The sequence below is a fragment of the Microchirus variegatus genome (genome assembly GCF_963457635.1).
Source record: "Microchirus variegatus genome assembly, chromosome: 7".
Lineage (NCBI taxonomy): Eukaryota > Metazoa > Chordata > Actinopteri > Pleuronectiformes > Soleidae > Microchirus > Microchirus variegatus.
The window spans coordinates 4,057,423-4,079,955 of NC_139808.1; the positions used below are offsets into that span (position 1 = coordinate 4,057,423).

Sequence of the window (22,533 nt, forward strand, 5' to 3'; positions counted from 1 at the left end):
AATCCAGCGTGCTCAAAATGAGTAGACACAGACAAACAAATATACCCATAAAGAACAGTCAAACTCAAAGTGTAGCCGTGCTAATGATGCTACACAAAACACATTTTGCTTGGTCATTGTCTTTTAAACAGTGTCGGCTTTTCTCACCTCAGTAATGTAGTCATTACCGTCCTTGCCGCAGATGGCTTTAATGGCACAGATGTCCAGCCCTCCAAAGATCTCTGAACAGGTATCGACCCACAGCTTATACCTGTCACAAGGAAAGGGGAAACATGATGATAGAGTACTGCACTGGGCCCTGTTCACTGGAAAAAAAAGCTGAAGAATACTTGTGTACTTTTCTACATCATTCATGAAACAGCATTTGACACTTAAACCTGTTTGTTTTCCTGAAAGATTTGTTGTTTATTTTCCAAACTGCACACATGTTTCCTAATGTATGTGTCCCAGCATGTATCATTAAAAGAAGCTGTGATACAGAATGTGTAGCTCAGTAACTGATGCTAATGCCCCGTGTTGATGTCCTTGATTACAGCTCCTGTGACAGGTCGCAAAATTAATGAATGGAAAACAATTTCTATTTCAGAGTTCAACACTGTAGTCACTGAAATTAATTCCCCTTTCTTTCTTTGTACACAAATTACTCAGCCTGTGTTTTTACTAATTTGGAGTGAATAAATCTGCAACTGTGACATCACAAAATAATAATACGTGACACCAGGGCAGCCGGAGCGTCACTAACGTGGAAGCATCGCTCACTTGTCAGTCATGGCTACTTGCTCCAACATGGCAGATCCCGTGTTGCTCTTCCAATTACCAGAGATTGACGTTCGCCTAGAAAACAAGAGGAAATTACACATTCAATTATCGGAGACAACTTTCAAATTAGGTCACACTGTTGGCGTAGTGGTTAGCGCTGTTGCATACGCAGAAAACAGCGGCCTTTTGGCATGGAGTTTGCATGTTCTCCCTGTGTGTGAGTGGGTTTTCTCCAGGTTCTCCGGTTTCCTCCCACAGTCCAAAAACATTCAGAGTTTAATTGGACACTTTAAATTGACCGTAGATGTGAATGTGAGAGGGAATGATTCGTCAGGTGTTGTAAGTGATGTTGAAGAGATGGGTTTTGAGGGAGAGACTGATGGATTTAAGGTTTGCGAAAAGTGATTGTGCGGTCCTGTTTGGGTTGGGGGGGCGGGAGTGTCAACGTCAAGGGTGAATGCCAGGTGGTCAGATAATGGAGAGGTCGGTGCTGGAGATATTGTGGATGTGGAGGCCAGTGGAGCAAACCAGGCCTAAGATGTGTCCACGGCTGTGGGTGGGAAAACTGATGTATCAAAAGAAGCTAAGTTTATGCTGTATTAAAGCAGCTGTCTGCACATTATTGCTCCTATGCCTACAGTTGAGTACAGAAAGACAAAAAATAATGTTCCCTGAAGCATGCTAACAACCTAGAACACACTTACATGTATGCTTTGTAGTCAATGCCGATTTTCTGGACCCTGATGTCGTACTTGGCGTCTATAAATGGCTCTGTGGTGCAGTAGGTCTTGGTGATGGCGACCACACTCGCAATGTCCTGGAAATCATTTATATTGTCCACTTTGACCTGCAGAGGAATGGTAAACAATAAAAAAAACATTATTTAGTGAACGTTAAGGTAGGCTCTACAACCATTTTAGTGAGTTATGGGAATTATTTAGCAAGGGATATTAACACAATATGAGCATTTCAGGAGAATGACGTGTGGTGGATCGATAGAGTTGTCAATCAATAACAAAGTGATGAGAGGAGAAGCTCAGGCGATAATATGTAGAGGTGTACTGCAGCAATGAAAGGGAAAATGTGGTGTTTTATTCAACTATGTGTGGACACAGAGAGACTTTCAACCACTTCCATACAGAGATTTTGTCAAATGACTCAGCTCAACTCCAGCATTCAGCTATTTCTTATGTGTTCAATTAAAACGAGGCAAAACAGTCGGATGCTGGTGCAGCGACAACTGCGTAATAGATGTCATTGGCTATTAGCATTTATAGTGTATAAAGGGATTGCATTACCTTTCCCATTCCAGAGTGGGCATGTCCAATCTTCACCACTACTGGGAAGCTCGGTGTTGTAATCTGAAACGAAACAGAATAATTCAATCGTAAGTAATGACGATGAGCATGAGCACAAAATCAAACGTTTACCCATGTTTACCTGCATTTCTACACAGAAAGAATGTGTAGATTAGAACAGCGTTTGATTAAAAGCTGTTTTAGTCAACATTTATTTATGAAATGTTGTCTTGAAACAGTGCTACATATTCAAAATTCAACGTTAAGTTCATTTAAATTTACCGACGATATGGATCGCCTATAGGACGGAGACAAAATGCGAAATAGGTAATGGCGTCAGGTGTCAGGCAAGTGCGCTGGAGATAAACAAACAAAGCTATATTGGGTCATTACACATATACGGAAATGTACCTCAAATATACAGAAAATACAAAATAATGTAGAGTTTATATCTCGTGAGAAAATGACAAGACTTTGGGCTGAGTTAGAGCATTTTTTGAGATGTGTAAAAGAATCTTTTTGGTTTGTAACAGATACTTGGATGTGAAGAGAAAAATGAAACTGGGTTAATAATGTGAGCAAAAATCATAGGGAAAAAACAACTTGACAGTATAACAAGAGCCACTGAACCCCTAATTTGAACTCTACAAGAAATCCTTTCCATGAAGTACAGTTCAATTGTTAAAATACGGAACTGATTTAAAGTGAATTTGAAATCCCTGTAATTGAGCTCAGACTGTCTTTCTTTTAAATAGATGTTTGCATTTGTAATTTCTGTTTTGGTGTGTTAAGGTGGAGCCAAAGACAATTTTCCGCATTGTGGACAATAAAGTCTAACCTAAGGCAAGGCAAGGATAAACGTGCATTTAAAAGACAAGAATTAATTGATAACTAAGTTGATTATTTAAGAAAAAGCAGCAGTAAATAATAAAGCTGAAACCAATTACTAAATTAATAGTCAACTATTTTGATAATCGAATTAATCGATTTAAAGTTTTTTCATGATTAAAACAAGATTTCTGATTGTTTCAGCTTCTTAAATGTGAACATTTTCTTCGTTTCTTTGCTCCACATAACGAAGGAATCATTAAAACTGAATCATTTTGGTTTGTGGACAAAAACAAGACATTCAAGAACATCTTAATTTCCAGGTTTGAAAAACATTGATCGACGTTTTTGAACATTTCTGACATTTTTGTGGACCAATCGATTAATCGAGAAAATAATCGATAGTTGCAGCTCTAGTAAATACGCGCCGAGAAAAAAAATAAAGGAAAAATGATTTCTTTTTAAATGTACTTATGATAACAATAACGACAATCAATATATATGTATATATATATATATATATATATATATATATATATTTATTTTTATTAGACCCTACAGTATTTCAGATACAGGCCTCTACCAAACGGTTGAGACGTCTGTTCATAATAAACCTGGTTTGCATAATTAATAAAGTACAACATTCAAAACAAGTCACATTAAGTGTTAGTGAGTTCAGTTTGATGCATTTTTCAATGAGATATAGTGACTTAAAGTGTGGTCGACCAAATGGTTGAGTAGTACCTTAAAGGGATAATGATTTCAAGCCTGATTTAAATGAGCAGACCTCAGCTAACCTAACCTAACCTAACCTTCAAAACCAGCAGCAGCCTCTAGAAGGAGAAAGAGAGAGAACATCATAAAAGGGCAGCAGAGGAGGCAAAGGATGTGAAGTTTTCTTTCCTGTGTTCAAGGAGGCTGTCCCTAAATTGTTGAGTACATAACAGGCTCCCTGTGTGCGACCCTCTCAGCATTCAAGACCAGAGTGAGAGGGGATCCAACTATTGTAAGTTTCTCCGTGTGTTGTCAGAGACAGAGAGAGAGGGGAGAGAGAATGGCAGCAGCCTAATCTTCATGTTATTTCCTCCAGCTTGAATTCAGACGAGTATTTTTAATCTCATTAAAAAAAACAAACAAAAAAACAAAACGTTTCTATCCACAGCTGAATTTCAGTTCAACAGAGGTCATCTTACTACTTTCTCTACTCGACCGTCTCATCTGCAACGGGAACTTAACGGGACCAGAAGAGGCTGCGGGGAGAATTGATCGAGCAGCAGTGAAGCTGAGTCACAGAGGGGAAGCCAGAGTTGTTATGGCCATGTCCCGGGAGCGGAGTGCTGGGTGTCTGGGGCTCTGGGTGCTTCTTCTGCTTGGTGCAGGATTAGAGGAGGCAGTGGAGGGATGTAGCTGCCACCCAGCGCACCCACAGCAGCTGTTCTGCAGCGCCGAAATAGGTAAGTTATTAACAGGATGTGTTATTATCTTGGGCTGACTCGGGGGGTAAAAGTTAAAAATATAATAATTCAGGTTCAGGGCAGCCTTTTTTTTTCCAGGTAAAATAGGCAAGAATTATATTAAATTTCACTACTATACTAAATTTCTTTCTTTAGTTTTTTTAATGCATGACTGACAGCTAAAAGACCTGATATTAGATTTTAGTTTTCTAATTTATAAAATCGGGATTGTCTTGCATATAAAAACAAACTACAAACAAAGTGGCCTGCTTTCTATCTGTCTGTGTGTCCGTCCCCCTCCTGTCCCCCTCTCATCCCCCCCGCCCCCCCATCATCCACTTCTTTCTTGTCTTAGCACAGGCCAAAACCAACACTCTGCTCTGACTTTGAGCACTTGGCTCCAGACTGTGGAAAGCTGGTGTATGTGCTCCTGTCAAAGGTTACACTCCAGCAGGGGGAGAGTGCAAGAGAGGGAGGAGGGAGAGCGTAAAAAATAGAAGAAGAAAGAAATTGCTTTGATTTAAATCTTTATTTTCTAATTGGTCCACGTCTCGCTTCAGATTTTTTTCCGAGAGTGTCTGCTCCTTCGACTTCGTCTTTGCAAATAATGTGGCTTAAAAAAAAAAAAATTGGAAGCAGAGACCTGTTTTCAAAACCTCCATTACCCCAGTTAGATCTGGGTTATGGGAACACAATGGCCTATTTAGGGCAATGTTTTTGAGGACAGTATCACATGCAGAGGCTCATGAATGAGACGCAAGTTTGATTATTCAATTTTGTTCAATGAAAGACATATTCAGAGTGAGAATGAGTTTCAATGCAAAGATATGAGACGTACTGGTCTATGATGACATGCACACGTGTGAATCTTACTGGTTTGACCGCACATTTGTTTCTGACTGGTTAATCTCTACTGAACAAATACTATTCCATCACATCACGCAAGCTCTGGCAACATCCTCTAGAAATGCATAAGTAAAAAACCTATAAGGTTTATGAAGAGTAAAATTTCTGTATTAAATTAATGATTTTTGCTTAAGTAGCTTACAACCTAAATGAACCCTGCTTTTTCCCCCCATTACTATGTTAAAATGTATACAGAGGCTATAACAATGTCCTTTTTTCAGCACAAGCTATAGGTAATCGGATATTTTTTTCTTCATTTTCACCAATTATGTAAACACATCTAAACAAAAAGTACTCAAAACTGTTTTAAATTGGATTGAATTTGGGAAATTGGGAAAATGTCACAGTTCAAAGTTTGCAATTAACACTACTTCCAGTTTAAAAAAAACACGAAAACAATATAAAACGAATCATATCTTTGACTCAACAACACATAAGAAGACAAAAAAAACCATGTTTTTTTAAAAAGACTGAAGGTGTGACCTATAAACACACACACCCCCAGGATGTCCATATAAGGAGTTGTGTATTATTCCCACGGCAATTTACAGAGGGTGCGCGTGCGGCACAGATCCATGCCACGTGAGCACGAAGGGTTACTTAATAATTTTTAAAGATTAAAAATCCAGAGTCCATTTTGGATTTCCATCCTTTAGAGTACAACATAATGCTTGCCTAAGGAAACACCAGCATAGTCACTGCTTCAGCTAACTTTATATTACCTTTAAATTCGTTATTTGTCCTCAAACTCAAAGCCTGTGTGTGAAAAAGACAGTCTGAAAAATAAAAACAATAAACCAGACATCTCATGACATTCATATCCGCTGTTGTACGTCCAAGTACGCATCCAAACAAGGGTATGTCAAAACGAAATAACTGATCTTCAATTGTCCAATGTCATACTGTAATAAAGTTCACGCAACAGCTAGTTCTAGTCTTATTTAAATGAGGTGCAATAAGTTATGCTATTAACAAAATCAGCTGTCCTTGGTTAGAAGAGACAAACTCCATTTTCTTTACCTCTGTGTAAAACCAACAATCCAAAAGCTGCAGTTTCATGCAGTAAAACAAAAAGTTTGAATGTTTGAGTAAAGTTTTAAACTTCAAATGAGTCGTCCCGTTGCTGGTAAGAAGCAACATTTCTGTCTTTTCAACGAACAAATCTCCTAAACCTTCTCATGTGGTGGTTTCACTGTCCCGCTTGTCTTATTGACTGGTGGCGGCCTCTCGTTGACCTGACAGTGTTGTCAGAGTTGTTGAGTCGCTTGAATAAAGCTGTACATCTGAGTAATATCCCATCTGGACAAACCTTGGACGATTCCCTGGCCGTGGGCGCGTATTTCAGATGTGTGTGTGAGTGCGTGCATGTGCGCTGGACGGAGGCCAGGCCATGCCAACACAGTCTAATCCATCTCTCTCTTTCTTTCCCTCGGTCTTCCTACTTCATTTCCATGTCTATAGGCTTGGTCTAATGGGCTGCATACTAACAATATCAGTGTGAAAGCCCGCTGACAGTCCAGCTTTGTGAGCATGACAAGGGTGCCGATTCATCTGGGAGGGGGGAAGTTACTTACTACATCAGTTCTCATGGTACAAGTTTGCAATATTTCTTTGGTTATGTAGCCGTGAGGCACATGTGCGGTCACTTTGGCTGTGTCTGTGTTGATTCCTGTTTGTTGCACAGATGCACGCACGGGAAGCGAGTCGGTAAATGAACACGATCGGTTCAAAACGGTCTACTTATGTTAGGGGGTAAACATTTCGGAGAATCTGACTCAAATGTCCAAAGTAACCAAAATGTCCAAATCCATGCAGTGATCATTCAGAGCTTTTTTCAGTTTCATCTGGCAAAGAGCAGATTTTGCATTAATAAATGATTAAAACCACTGATCTGCTGTACTATAAAAATTCCATATTTGGCTCGTTGGCTACAGCAAATCCTGTTATCTTGCTCTCTTACAAGTTGCAGTGATACCGCGTACTGTTTTGCCTCAGCATATTATTTATTATTAACAGGCCATCCAAATGGCTCAGCTAATTTAACTTAATCTACTTAAATACATGTGTTTTATCTCGACACATGACATGCACACCAAAATACTGACATTTAAGCAAAGGCAGCATGATAATATGACTGGAAAATGACCAATGACCAAAGAAAACTCAACAAGTGAAGTCATGAGTTTAGTTTAGCACAAATAAAAAATGAAAGCAGGAGAAAAGAAAAATGCAATATACTTACACTTATAACTCCCTGATTATTATTATTATTTTTTTTTAATGCTAAGCTACCTTGAAATTTTGGAAGAAAGTGAAAGTGTATGGTTAAAAAAGAAAAGAAAAAAGATTATCAAACCTAATTAGCAGATTGAAACTAAATGTGCTTATTGTTTTATTAACTAGGGTTATGGAAAAGGGTTAGGGTTAATACTTCTTCAGCCTAATATTACACAGTTTTTGAAGCGTTTACTCTATGTAGAACATGTAACTCAGTCTGCAGAGTAATTTCTCACTGCAGCTGTGAACAAAAATTAAATATTTCCATCTAAATAAAACACAAAATGGGAATTACAAACAGCTAAAAATTGCAGATTGAACCATGCCTGCATGAAATGTCACAGCTACGTGTGTTGTTGTTTACAGACAGATGTGTCCTTCAGAGGTCGGACAATAACAAAGTATTATAGAATTACTCACTAACTAGATCACAGTTTATACTGTATTCATGCTGTCATGTCTCCTGTTGTAGGTCGTTGCTTGCACTTTTTTAGGATTTTACGACTCGAGACGATTTCTTCTCAGTAAACCGTGCCTTATTCATCCACATTCACACTTTCTCTTTTCGTAGCACTGCCTTTCCCTCGTATGGTGTGTTCAACAAACAAACAGAAGGAGGAGAGAAAAAAAGAAAAAAAAAAGTCTCTTCTTTTTTTCCTCCTGAACCAATTTCACAGACCACACTGAGCTCCTCCTCCTCTTACCAGCACACAAAAACCGTGGTGTAGTTATGTGATGAGTGGGGAGCAAAAACAAGGGGGTGGTTTTCTTAGCTGTATGAGAGGGTGAGTGGGTTAGAAGAGGAGGGGGGTGCCAGGTCACACGTTCTCTCCCTCTCATTAATCCTGTAGCTTTACTCTTTTACTTTCACGGCAACAAGGTCACGAGCAAAAATATCTGCCTCTTCTACTGTTTCTCTCTCTCTCGCCGCGTTTGTTTCGTCTTGCAAGAAAGGAAATGGCAAAACAGGACGTAGAGATCATAATAATATTCTTTATGTGGGTTATAATAACGTGGTGATATTTCCATAGTTGAACCCTGACTTCATGAGTACAGTATGTTGTGCAATACTTTGCTATGGCACCACTGCTTTTCAGAGTATTACTGCAGCTGTGTGCGACTGAGCAGAGGCTGAAAGACTTGTGCTCTTATTATGCCTGATTTATTCAGCTGCAGCAGACAATGTACGTTTTAAAGGGGGAATATTTTACAGTAGAACTGAATTTACCACTTCACAGTGTGATATAAGTGCAACTTTTTCATAGGTCTGTTAGCAGGGGAAATAAAAACACAATGTTATGTTATATTATTCTGTGGCCTGGGTAAATAAAACTCCTATAAAGTCAGTAATATTTTGATTAGAATGAATCTCTTAACGAGACTTGACATCCTGGTCCATCCAACCACAGACCAATTACCTGACAGTTTTACCCTTGTACTTGATTTAGAATGTGGGATAACATGTTGTGATGATCACTTTGGCTTGGCTTTAGTAATCGGTCATGTACTTTCTCTGTCATGAACACTGGCCTCGTCTGTGTCAGTTGACCAGAGGAGATCAATTTCAGGCTCTGGCTTAAGTTACGGCTAAGATGCGAAGTGTAGTTAAGGTTAAGGTTAAGGTCAGGGTTAGGCATTAACCGGTTGTGGTTCAGGGTTAGGGATAATGCTTTGTTTTGGTTTTCGCCTGCACAAAGGAGTGGAATTCAACGCAGTGTCCTGCATGTATGCGTGTCTGTGTTTGTTCAGTTAAGTAGCAGAAAGCTACTTGTCATTCCATGTGGGTTTTGATTTCACCGAGAGGAGAGGGGGACACATCCTGTATCACTAGTTAGAGGAGCTGCTACTGCTTATCTATCTATCTATCTATCTATCTATCTATCTATCTATCTATCTATCTATCTATCTATCTATCTATCTATCTATCTATCTATCTATCTAGCAAGCTAGTTAGCTTGCGAGCTACCAAACTAGAATCTATCCATCTTGCTAGTTAGCTTGCGAGCTACCAAACTAGAATCGATCTATCCATCTTGCTAGTTAGCTTGCGAGCTACCAAACTAGAATCTATCTATCTATCTATCTATCTATCTATCTATCTATCTATCTATCTATCTATCTATCTATCTATCTATCTATCTATCTATCTAGTTAGCTTTCAAGCTACCAAACTGGAATCTATCTATCTATCTATCTATCTATCTATCTATCTATCTATCTATCTATCTATCTATCTATCTATCTATCTATCTATCTATCTATCTATCTATCTATCTAGTTAGCAAGCTAGTTAGCTTGCGAGCTACGAAACTAGAATGAATCTATCAATCTATCTATCTCGCTACTTAGCTTGCGAGCTACCAAACTAGAATCAATCAATCAATCAATCAATCAATCAATCAATCTATCTATCAATCTATCAATCTATCTATCTATCTATCTATCTATCTATCTATCTATCTATCTATCTATCTATCTATCTATCTATCTATCTATCTAGTTAGCTTGCAAGCTACCAAACTGGAATCTATCTATCTATCTATCTATCTATCTATCTATCTATCTATCTATCTATCTATCTATCTATCTATCTATCTATCTATCTATCTATCTATCTATCTATCTATCTATCTATCTATCTATCTAGTTAGCAAGCTAGTTAGCCTGCGAGCTACGAAACTAGAATGAATCTATCAATCTATCTATCTCGCTACTTAGCTTGCGAGCTACCAAACTAGAATCTATCTATCCATCTTGCTAGTTAGCTTGCGAGCTACCAAACTAGAATCTATCTATCTATCTATCTATCTATCTATCTATCTATCTATCTATCTATCTATCTATCTATCTATCTATCTATCTATCTATCTATCTATCTATCTATCTATCTATCTATCTAGTTAACAACCTAGTTAGCTTGTGAGCTACCAAACTAGAATCTATCTATCCATCTTGCTAGTTAGCTTGCGAGCTACCAAACTAGAATCTATCTATCTATCTATCTATCTATCTATCTATCTATCTATCTATCTATCTATCTATCTATCTATCTATCTATCTATCTATCTATCTATCTATCTATCTATCTATCTAGTTAACAACCTAGTTAGCTTGTGAGCTACCAAACTAGAATCTATCTATCCATCTTGCTAGTTAGCTTGCGAGCTACCAAACTGGAATCTATCTATCTATCTATCTATCTATCTATCTATCTATCTATCTATCTATCTATCTATCTATCTATCTATCTATCTATCTATCTATCTATCTATCTATCTATCTATCTATCTATCTATCTATCTATCTATCTATCTATCTATCTAGTTAACAACCTAGGTAGCTTGTGAGCTACCAAACTAGAAACTATCCATCCATCCATCCATCCTACCTTTGTTAGGAACCAGGGAGAAGATAAAACCTGTCAGTAAACATAAATCACAATGTTCTCTCTCGTCTCTGGGGTGTAATTTACCATCCCATCTTGTCTCGCCCGCTTGCTTTTCACTTGTTAAATCAATCAATTTTAATCCTACCTTCTTTATGTTGTGTTGTTTTTTTTAATGTTTTTTTTTGGCAGTGATCAGGGCAAAAATCTCCGGAGAGAAGATTGTGTCACCTAGCAACAGCTCCTCACCTTACATGAAGATGATCCAGTATGAAATCAAAATGATCAAGGTGGGATCTCAGGGCATTTATAGTAGACGCTGGTGCAGTCGTACATCACTCTTGTTTATGCTGTGTTATATGTGTGTGTATAGTAGTAAATGTGCAAGGGTTTGCCTGGATGAAATATGACACAACAAGTAATGGATTTAACTTTGTAAATATCCAAAATGATGAGCGCGTTCAACAGTAAACCAATTATATTTCGACATTTTGGAGTGGATTTAATATCCATTTATGACTGCGGCATTAAAAGTCTTGTAAAGAAAAGTTGTTCTCGTCCAATCGTTACTCAAGGTTACATTGCTGCCACATTACTGTATACGGTGATATACTTTTTATTGCAGCCCAACTCTCCACGTATTTGTCATTTGTGTATTTCTTTGGTTTTTCAGATGTTCAAAGGTTTCGACAAGGCCAAGGACATCCAGTATGTGTACACTCCAGTCTTCTCCTCACTGTGCGGAGTCAAACTGGACTCCAACAATAAAGCAGGGTATCTTCTTTCAGGTATAGTCATGTAACAGAACAGCTCCACATTCAGGCTTTATCAACTATATTGCTGAGGGTCAGATGAGGAAACAGAAACTTTTACCATCTCGATGATGCTACTTGTAGGTGTTTTAGTGCACATTTATTTAAATCTATACAAAAAGTGCATCACATACCAGCTATCCTCTCATGTAATTGACAAGAAAACCAAAATTATACACTACTGTTCAAAAGTTTGGGGTCACCTATACAATTTGTTTGTGTTTTCTATTACAATTCACACTTTTATTAATCAAAAGAGTTGCAAAATATATCGAAAATATAGTCAAGACATTGACGAGATTACAAAATAATGATTTTTATGCAAAATAATAATTTTGCCCTTTCGTCAAAGAGCCAGCAAAACTGTTTTCAGCTGTGATAACATCATTGCACAAGGGTTTTCAATGGTTTTCTAATCATCCAATAGCCTTCTAACGCGATTTGCAAACACAATGTACCATTAGAACACTGGAAATGGGCCTCTATTCACCTATGTACATATTCCATTAAAAACCAGATGTTTGCAGCTAGAATAGTCGTTTACCACATTAACAATGTATAGAGTGTATTTCTGATTCATTTAATGTTATATTCATTGAAAAAAAATGTTTTTCCTTAAAAAATAAGGACATTTCTAAGTTACCCCAAACTTTTGAACGGTAGTGTAGTTCCTAAGATGCGTATGATGTTTCGTCTTGTCTCAAATCAGGGAGCATGTGGAGCGACGGGAGGATTTCTATTGGCCAATGTGACTTGGTGGAATCGTGGGACAACTTATCACTGTCGCAGAAAAAGAATCTCAACTACAGATACCAGATGGGCTGCGAATGCAGGGTGAGTAAGGACTGTTTCATCTTTTTTGTTCATACATATTTATTTCTCCTCCCTTTCGCCAATCAGTCTTGGAAAATGCATGCATGCGAGATGAGGTCCGCGTGCGGAACAGAGTCTTCTCATCTCACTCTTGCTCTGTCCCTGACATAACAAAATGTCCACGGAGACACAAATTAAATGTCTTCACACCAGCTCTAACTCCTCGTCATGGCTCACGGGTGGCCAGACTTAAATAATAAGACGTGCGAATGAGCAAGAGAATAAATCAAAAACTCTTCTCTCCTCAGATCAACACGTGTTACACAGTGCCGTGTGCATCCACAGGAGACAACGAGTGCTTGTGGACTGACTGGCTGTTGGATAACAGCCTTAACGGGGAGCAGGCTCGGCAGTACGCCTGCATCCGGCGCTCTGACACGACCTGTAGCTGGTACCGGGGTGGACCTCCACCTGAGAAGGACTTCCTGGACATAACCGATCCCTGACCTACACATTTGACCCCTGTAACTCAGATGTAACGTCTTCACTTAAACAAAATTGGCCGATTTTATTTTACATTCAAAAGGGGGAGCTTAAATCACCACCACTGAGCCTCTTTTAGCAGAGGCTTCTACAACAAGGCTAGGACACGTTTTCAGCAGTCCTCTGAGTCACTTTCCCTCAGTGTTTGCCACAGAAAAACAATAAGACCATCCACTGCTGATTAATATATAATGTCTCATCTCTGAGGGTCTGTCGGTACAAATTGAGAACCTCCTTTTTCTTTCCACGCATGGCTTACAAAACGTTACGTAGCACTTTAGGCTCTACCTTCACTGAAAGAATGTAAGGAAGTTACTGTATAAAATACCCCATACATTACATCTTATCTGCATAGATTATGCAGGTAGACTGCAGCACTGCCATGTGTATCATCAAATAACTGTTCAATGCAAATGAAACTGCTCTGTACATATATATACACAGACAGGGCAACACTGTACATTCCCCACACATGACCATAATCCTTGTCCTTTTAAAAAAAATCACAATAGTTTGAGCTCTCACATATCTGAGACTGTAAATATTGTACTTTAGTGAGATTAAACATTAAAAAAAAGCAAAGTAGATCTCGTCTTACGGCATATACATTTTTTATGTAGTGATTTTTGTGTGTGTGTGTTTGTATTTTTTAGTTCCCTTCATGTGCAAAAACAAACAAACAATCTAATCCAACAGCACTGCCACCTCTACGTAGAAGCCCCAAATGATGTAACAGGACAAGGTTCAATTCACTCTTTTAGCTTCCTACGAACAACAGGAAGTGGTTTAAGTCCCAGAGCAGGGAGGGAAAAACATTGGCAAAAACAGACAATAAGAGAGATAACGCTTCATAAATGACCTGTAATTAATGATCGACAGGGATGCAAACATGACAAAACTCCTCCAGTTGCAAAACATTTTACTTAACAAACTCAAATTGCACCGCGTGGTTGTTTAATTCTAGTTTTGCTGATACAGCAGTAAACAGGAAGTAATGCTTTTACGACATAAATTCTCCCCATTAACCACAGATTATTTCATTTTTCTTTAACTGCTGAAATAACATAACCAGGACTAATAGTGTAATCAATGTTAACAGTGTAATTGTACACGAAGCACACGCATTAGGACGGCGGTTGAGCTATTTTAGCTACATGGAAACATCCCTTATGACGTAGTTTAAATGAACAGCCACATTACGTCGCTCCAGAAGGAAAACTGTAGCTGTATAGTTATTACTGTGTGCCAGTTTTTCCTGTTAGAAGTCGTTATATCCTACACGAGCTGTGTGTTTTAATAGATCAAACAGCTGTTAAGAGCAGCAAACGCATGAATTATTCACTCACCCGTCCTGTTCTCACACTTTTTCTCATCCACGTCGAGTTTGCATCCCTGGATTTGAGTGCTATTTTTAATCCCTGTTATTTCATATTATGATTAAAAAAAGAAAGAAAGAACATAACGACCCCAAAATCTGAATTGATCCCTGTCTTCTTGATGAATTACTTCGTTAAAGTCATACGGATTAAAATACATTATTTATTTTTTTCATGCATTGGCCGATATGTCAAATTACATATTGGGTCGTAATCAATGATAAAATAGTTTCGGATCATAATGTGTTCAAACTGTATGGCTTTAGTAAAGTGCTATCTATAACTATTTCATGTTTTTTTTTTGTTTTATATTGAGCATTGTATTGTATTTATGTTTCCGTTTCTGTCTAAATAGAGTTTTCTATTTCCATGTACCAAAAAATATTGTATATAAAATGTCTCAGTGGGACGAGGAGTGTCACCGACTCTTATTTCTTTTCATGTGTTGACAAAGAGGACAGATTATATTTTTCAAAATATTAATGTCAACCTAATTCCATTAAATACTTTGGTAGCACTGATGTGTTAAAATACCTCAGGGCATTTGAGACATTGAAGAATAGAGACAATCTATTCTAACACTTTTAACACTATTAAGGAATCATATTCACCATGAGCTAGGTGCTTACTAACATGCATATAAGTCGCATACTAGACCTTTATTAGTAAATGTTAATCATGTTACCCCTTATTTGGGAAAAATGTTAAATCACATCACAATACAGGTAGAATAATGTAGTATAAGGGGCTTAATAATTACTAATAAAGGGCTAGTATGCGACTTATATATGTTAGTAAGCACCTAGTTAATGGTGTATATGCGTTCCTTAATATAATGTGCTACATAATTTCTTATTTTATCACGAACACACACACTACAGTGTGTACAGTATATACAGCATATTCTGCGTTGCTGAAACATGCATATAAGTCGCATACTAGACCTTAATTAGTAAATGTTAATCATGTTACCCCTTATTTGGGAAAAATGTTAAATCACGTCACAATACAGGTAGAATAATGTAGTATAAGGGGCTTAATAATTACTAATAAAGGGCTAGTATGCGACTTATATATGTTAGTAAGCACCTAGTTAATGGTGAATATGCGTTCCTTAATATAATGTGTTACAGAATTTCTTATTTTATCACGAACACACACACTACAGTGTGTACAGTATATACAGCATATTCTGTGTTGCTGAAAATCTGACATGTACAGTAAGATATACGTGACTTTGCTGTGTGAAAACAAAAAATGTAAATATTCTCACCATGTCTTTGTAGTTGGGGTAGAAAGTCTGATCAATGAGAGGGAACTTATCTGAGCCGAGCCTCTTCTGATTATTGATCAGCTGAGAAAACTGCAGAGAAAAAAACCGACAGAGAGAAAATGAATTTACTGCTAATGAATCAATGTGATGGAATAATGTAGAACAACATCAACGTTACTGCGTTTTAATTGCGCTCGTGCGCTCAAAGGTTTATCCATAAAACATCACAACAATGCTCCAAATGATCTTTAAAACCAACAAACCATTTTATTCCACATCCACCTGCAGGGCCACAGTCATCAATAAAACACAGTGTGTGTTTTTTTTTTTTTAGCGTTTCTTGTTCATTAGCGGAGCTGAAAACTCGCTGCACTTACGGCCCAAGGTTTGTCACATAGGTTGTAGATGGAGTCCAGAGAGTTGACCGAGGCGACGCCGGCGTACTGCAGACCGATGATCAGGTTCCTGAAGTCCTCGTTCTGGGTCATGCTGAAGGCGTGCTGACGCACCAACACGAAGTCGGGCTTGAAAGACCTGCCGAGTGAGAAATAAAATAAACACAACAACAATGACCATTAACCCTCATAGTGTCAAATCAGAGTCATGATAACATGAAAATGAAGCATATGGTGCCTGCAGCTGCTTTTAGACATTATTATACGGTATAATATATAATTATCATAGTCGTGTGACCATTTCTGATTATGCTCATTGTTGTTATTGTTATGGCTGTTATTGTGATACAGGTAAGGAAATAACTGTGTTGTTAGTTATTAATCCCTGATGGGATCTGCGGTTGAAACATGTCCGCTGTTTTAATGATGATTTAGCTGCTATTATGAACATCCTTTTATTACCTCCTTCCTCATTATCCTCACATGTTTAAAAGAACGCGGCCCTCCATGTTTTCCGAGAACACCCACTTTATCTGTGTCGATTCTCATTCATCCAGGTCATCGTTATCCAAGAGGCATTTTCACAGTTAATGTCACTGAATGTGTTTTGATTAACTCTAAATATAGTGTTTCTACTTTGGATGTCACCAGAGCAACCAGTCATTTTTAGTTTGTGCAGTAGAGATTAAAAACACACACAGCCAATTTAAAGAAAGAGTGAACTGTACACTGATCAGCTGCATCATTTAAATAGTCAAGGATAACTGGTTTTAATGTTGCGTCTACTTGTATTTTACAGTGTAAAGTATCATCCGTGCAGTTTGCCAAGTCACATGACAGAGGAATTACTTTTTTTTTTTTCTTAGATGCTAAACACATGAATCTGGTGGTACCTGAAGCCTGAAGTGGGTAATTAACCTAACACTTGTGCATAATTAAAATGTCACGACTACTTACACTCTACAACTTCATATCATTTATCATTTTACAGCATCATTGAGACTGAAACAAAAGATAATAAAGTAAATTTAATAAAAGAATATAACTTGCTGGCGCTCTGCGAGAACGTCACTATTTCAACCCCTATTTCCAATATTTTAACCCTTAAAGACACATTTTTGGCTTTTTATTTCTACAATATTGTATCCATTTGTAATGCATATTGTTAAAAATCTATGCCAGGTTGTGCATTTTCTCATGTTTTTCAATGTATGTTTTATTTTTTATTGCAAAACAAAGTGAACTTAAGCACTCGCACTAACACACCTACGCATAAAAGTGTGCTCATTGAAACCCATTCAGATCACTATTTTTTGATGCATCATGAAAAAAACGCGGCAATTTTGTACAATTTTTATAGCTTCATTTTCATTTTTGTAGCTTTTTATGCGCACAATTTGGTGCTCTAGGTGTGTTAACGTGAGTATTTTATGATAAGCAAATAAAAAACATAATGCATATAAATAAATGTTGATGCTAATCTCTTAATCCTCACACCTTTTCAGTCAATGATCAATATGATTCCCATTTGTACATTGGTAGGGGGGTTTTGTTTGATGTATGGGTCAACAAGGTTATTTTTTTACTTTCCAATTTCTTAACAACAATGAGTGTTTTATGAAAGTACGAACAGTACTAGATGTTTATTATTGTCACCAAGATGACAGAGCTCAGTGGTTGTGGTTTCCAATTTCGAATCAACCATAAAAAAAAGCCACGAGAGGTGAAACGTCTTCAAATTAACTAGTTTGCATACAGCAAAACCTCTAAAGATACATGAATGAGAGTGAGAACCATAACTTAACTAAACATAACCAAAACCAGAATATATTATTAATCCCCAGGGAATTTTCAGCTGTGGCTTGAACTGCAGGATTACAACATTCAGATGAAGTAAAATGGAGGAGAATTTGAAAATAGCTCCTTGTGTAAACTCATATTTTCCAGTTTCTATAACAACCTTATAATTTCCTTTTTTAAATACTTTCTTTATACATTTGTGGATCCAACTCCGTTGTCTCTCGGAGAGAGTGAGGAAATATGAGGGGGAAAGTAGAGAGTAAAAGAGATGTAGAGATCAGTGAGAGAAAGAAAAGAGACGCAGACACACAGAGACAGAGAGAGAGAGAAAACTCTGGCACAGAGAGTGACCACCACCACCAGCTCTTTATGCACTGAGAATACTAATCAGACACTCCGAGACACTAAAAAAGACTCTGGTCGGGGGAGAACACAGCAATTAATGCCACTGTAATCACTTCATTACAGACAGCAGACAGTGAAGATCAGCATGGTCTCGCCTCCAGAGTTGAATATTCAGGATCAGTCGTGCCAGCATTGGCATGGTCGTCCTAAAAGGCACTCACTTTGTATTTTACACCGTTTCCACTTTGTTCTTCACCAAAAAGTAATGTTAAAACAACTGATGATGAGAGAGAACTGAAAATATTGTCGTCTTTAGGAAGCAAGAAAGATAAAAAAAAAAGTAGTTTTTTTCTTTGGCGTGTTCATGTGTGAACAGATAGTTTTCCAAGTATGCACAGATGTAAAAAATAAATAAACCAGCATGAATTCTGAGATTAAAGTCAGAATTCTTACTTTTTTTCCTCATAATTCTGACTTTTTATCAGAAACAAAATCAAAATTCTGACTTTAATCTCAGAATTCTGTTTTGTTTCTCATAATTCCGACTTTAATCTGATAATTCTGACTTTAATCTCAGTATTCTGACTTTACCCTCATTATTCTGACTTTAATCTCATTATTCTTACTAATTTCAGAATTCTAACTTTTTTTTCCTCATTAGTTTTGATGTTTTTTCCTCAGAATTCTGATTTTGTTTCTCATAATTCTGACTTTTTTCTCATAATTCTGACTTTTTTCCTCATAATTCTGACTTTAATCTCATAATCCTTACTTTTTTTCTTGGAATTCTGACTTTAATATCAGAATTCAGAAATTTTTTCCTCAGAATTCAGATTTAGTTTCTCATAATTCTGACTTTTTCCTCATAATTCTGACTTTTCCCCTCATAATTCTGACTTTTCCCCTCATAATTCTGACTTTTCTCTCAGAATTGATTTATTAATTTTTTTCTACATGTGGCCCTCATACTCTTCCATAGATTTGCACTGCAATACCGATGAATGAACTTCAAAGTTTTCTCCATCTTGTACTCACAAAGACATAAGACTCATATCTTTTTTCGCAGCATCGCTGCTTTGACTTCAATGAATATAAATCAGAGTTTGCCTCATCATTGTGCATGACATCAGGCTGCAGCAGAAGACTGCTGAGTGTATGTTTGTGTGTGATCTCTTTTTTCCGGAGCAGCCTCTCATAAACCATAATAACAGACAGAGACGCTGATTCTCAGTCTGACGCTGCTGTCTTTTGCTTCCTGCTGGTTTTGCTTCCTGGTGAGCAGTGGGAGTCACTGTCTCACTGTCAGTCTGTGGCTGGGAAACTGGTGCCTGTGTGGGTTTTGTGGTGTGTGCGAGTTTGTTTGTGTTATTGTGCGCTTGACAGTGCATTCACATGTTTGTATGTATGTGCTGTGTAAACTGTGCCAGTCTGTCTGTGATGTGGCTAATGTGTCTCCACCCTGTTTTTTCTCCCACAAATCAGAGGTTTTAGCAAAAACCATTCAAAGGATTCTCTGCCTCATCTCATTGAAATGGCTTTGGCTCATCAAGCAACGCTTTGAACACAGTGTCTGTGTTTTTATCCTACAAACTGGGATTATGTTCATGAGTATCATGGTAGTAAAGTGAACATAAATATAATTCATAGATGGGTTTTATATATACGTTTGTTGGGGTTTTATATACAAGTTTGTGGGAGTTTCATACTGTAAATATGTAAATATTTGGTGATGGAATAAAGTAGTGTATAAATTGTTAGCTATGTACCGCAAATAACACTGCCCTTAGATATCGGGGAAGCCAGCTCACTCGATATTTTTAAAAGAAGACTTAAAAACTACTTTATAAAACTTTATTTTGAAGCACTTTGAGCTGCAATCCTTGTATGAAAGGTGCTATATAAATAAAGTTTATCATTATTATTATAATAACTTTCAGTCTAAACATTCACACCAACCTGGATAATGCCCACGCGCAACTGTGACCCAAGGCCGTATTTCTCCTTTCACAGGTTGGCCTTTTGTGCGCTACACAGATAAGTTTGTGACGTGAGAATCGGCTATAAAAGTGTGTTTCTTTCTTCTCTGTGTCTTAAGAGCCACTTTTGACTTTGCCTCTGAGGTGTTGGTCCATCTCGACTCTCTCGCTCTTTGCAAAGAAATAAAAAGCACTTCAACAATCTGATTTGATATTCATGCTTTTATATCGTCATCAAACATCTTAAGAGACATTTTTCACCAACTAACTAACGAGTATATAGTCGGACAGAGTGAGTGGCAGCTGAGGATGCATCAACCTTTTTAAAAAACACATTTTACCTCTGTGTCTGTGTGTGTGTGTGTGTGTGTGTGTGTGTGTGTGTGTGTGTGTGTGTGTGTGTGTGTGTGTCTGTGATGCTAACCTGACCACTTTGGTCCCGCTCCTGATGACCAGCATGTCCACGTTACAGGTTCCATTTGAGTGCGAGACGAGGTTGACCTCAGAGAACTCGGCCTGTGAGGAAGGGAAAAGGGACATGGGACGGTTGAAGCGCAGATGGAATATCAAGAAATTGCATTAAATATGAAATACAACAGTCAAACATACACATGTATTTAGTGAAGGGATCCTAACTGAAACAGGTCATAATACCAAAGAAGCAGAAAGAGATATTTTCCCCTCGCTAGAGTCACTTTTACTGTGAGAAAGCCAGTAAAATGAGATGAGGAGAAAGACTTTGGCACTCCTGCAGCTTGTATTTATTTTATAAACATAAACCATATTGTCAATCTGGAGTAAAAAACCTACATGCTATGTGGTTGGTGGTTGGTGGTGTGGTTGCAAATAAGAGAGGATTTCTCTGTGACTCATAGCTGCCGACCGACTCCCGTTTCCTCCAGAGTCTATTTTTTGCTTCTGTGGTGAGACTTGGGGGTTGTAATTTAACTGTCAACATCTATTAGGTGTGAAACTCTGCTCAGTGGCATCACAGAGTCTAGTCATTTCAAACGCAGTAACCAGAGAAAAGGGAGAGCTGCTTCTGAGGTTCACCTTATATACAGGCTGTTATGACTGGTAACACCGCTATGATACGAGGATAGGAAATTCCAGATTTAAATGTACACCTTTAACAAAATGTCTTTGCCTTTGTAATACTATAATAATAAACAATAATTACAAAATAATAAAAAATAAAAATTTGAAAATGACTCTGTATGAGGTGATGGGTTTGGAACTGATTTCTTTCGGGGTCACAATAATAATAAACTTGTAACATTATGACAAAAAAGTTGTAATATCAGGAGGATAAAGTTGCGACATTATGAGAATAAAGTTGTAATAGTACAAGAATAAAGTCGTAATATTACAAAAATAAAGACGTAACATGACGAGAATAATTTTGTAATCTCATGAGAATAAAATCGCATTATAGCGAGAATAAAATTGCATTATAACGAGAATAAAATCGTAATTTAACAAGAATAAAGTCGTAATATTATGTGAATAATAGTCGTAATTACAAAAATAAAGTTGTAATATGACGAGAATAGATTTGTAATCTCATGAGAATAAAATCGCATTATAACGAGAATAAAATCGTAATATTATGAGAACAAAGTCGTAATCTCATGAGAATAAAATCTTAATATAACGAGAATAAAGTCGCAATATGAGAATAAAGCCGTAAAAAAAATCTTTCAAGATTAATATTATTAATCTTGAAATCTTTTTTTTTTCTTTTTGTTTGGCCCTTATACTCCACCGTATCATTAGACTATATAATATCAAAATCATTAATATCAGTGACAACTTTAGAGCCACTTTATAGATGCATGGAGATTCTGAACTCACTCAAGTGGGAAGTTAAGAGCAAATACAGTGTGACCTCATTATACTGTAACCACCATGCAGCACATACAGTATAATGTGCTGTACAATGTGATATGTGACCGGCGACAATTAAGCAAAAGCACATTATTGAGCTTATTGCAAAGAAATGTTCTTCTTTATAAATTTAACTATAACCATTTTCATTTCAGACATCTTAATATGAGGTCAGTCCACTTTCACCTCTGTGCTCTTCCCCTTTTCCCCCCTCTGTGAAAGATAATATGATTCTAACGATATCATACCTGCTCCACTCTGATGTCGTAGTCTCCAAGGACCTTCTTTCCCCTGAACACTTTGGCCCTGGGAACAAAAAAAGGCAAGAAAGAAGAGATTCAGACTAATTACCAGCTGTCTGTGCTGCCCTCTACTGGATATGACGCTCCCCATGGATCAAATAAAA

The 22,533-nt window shown here is 37.4% G+C and overlaps 2 protein-coding genes across 2 annotated transcripts in view; one reads left to right on the plus strand and one right to left on the minus strand.

The window, feature by feature from the left end:
* Positions 1-22,533, minus strand: part of syn2b (synapsin IIb) — a gene marked incomplete at both ends in the record, with an annotated part of 69,224 nt that overhangs the window by 7,653 nt on the left and 39,038 nt on the right. The window contains 8 exons of the mRNA XM_083892503.1: positions 148-250; positions 760-834; positions 1,464-1,606; positions 2,058-2,120; positions 15,725-15,814; positions 16,102-16,258; positions 20,665-20,756; positions 22,376-22,433. Coding sequence (XP_083748629.1) covers positions 148-250; positions 760-834; positions 1,464-1,606; positions 2,058-2,120; positions 15,725-15,814; positions 16,102-16,258; positions 20,665-20,756; positions 22,376-22,433 — 781 coding nt within the window. The remainder of the gene's footprint in view (positions 1-147; positions 251-759; positions 835-1,463; positions 1,607-2,057; positions 2,121-15,724; positions 15,815-16,101; positions 16,259-20,664; positions 20,757-22,375; positions 22,434-22,533) is intronic.
* On the plus strand, positions 4,198-14,860 carry LOC310929682 (metalloproteinase inhibitor 4-like; the record flags this gene model as incomplete). Its single annotated transcript, XM_083892504.1, has 5 exons — positions 4,198-4,339; positions 11,100-11,197; positions 11,581-11,695; positions 12,429-12,553; positions 12,841-14,860. 5 exons carry the CDS (start codon positions 4,198-4,200, stop codon positions 13,036-13,038), a joined length of 678 nt encoding a protein of 225 aa, XP_083748630.1. The 3' UTR covers positions 13,039-14,860.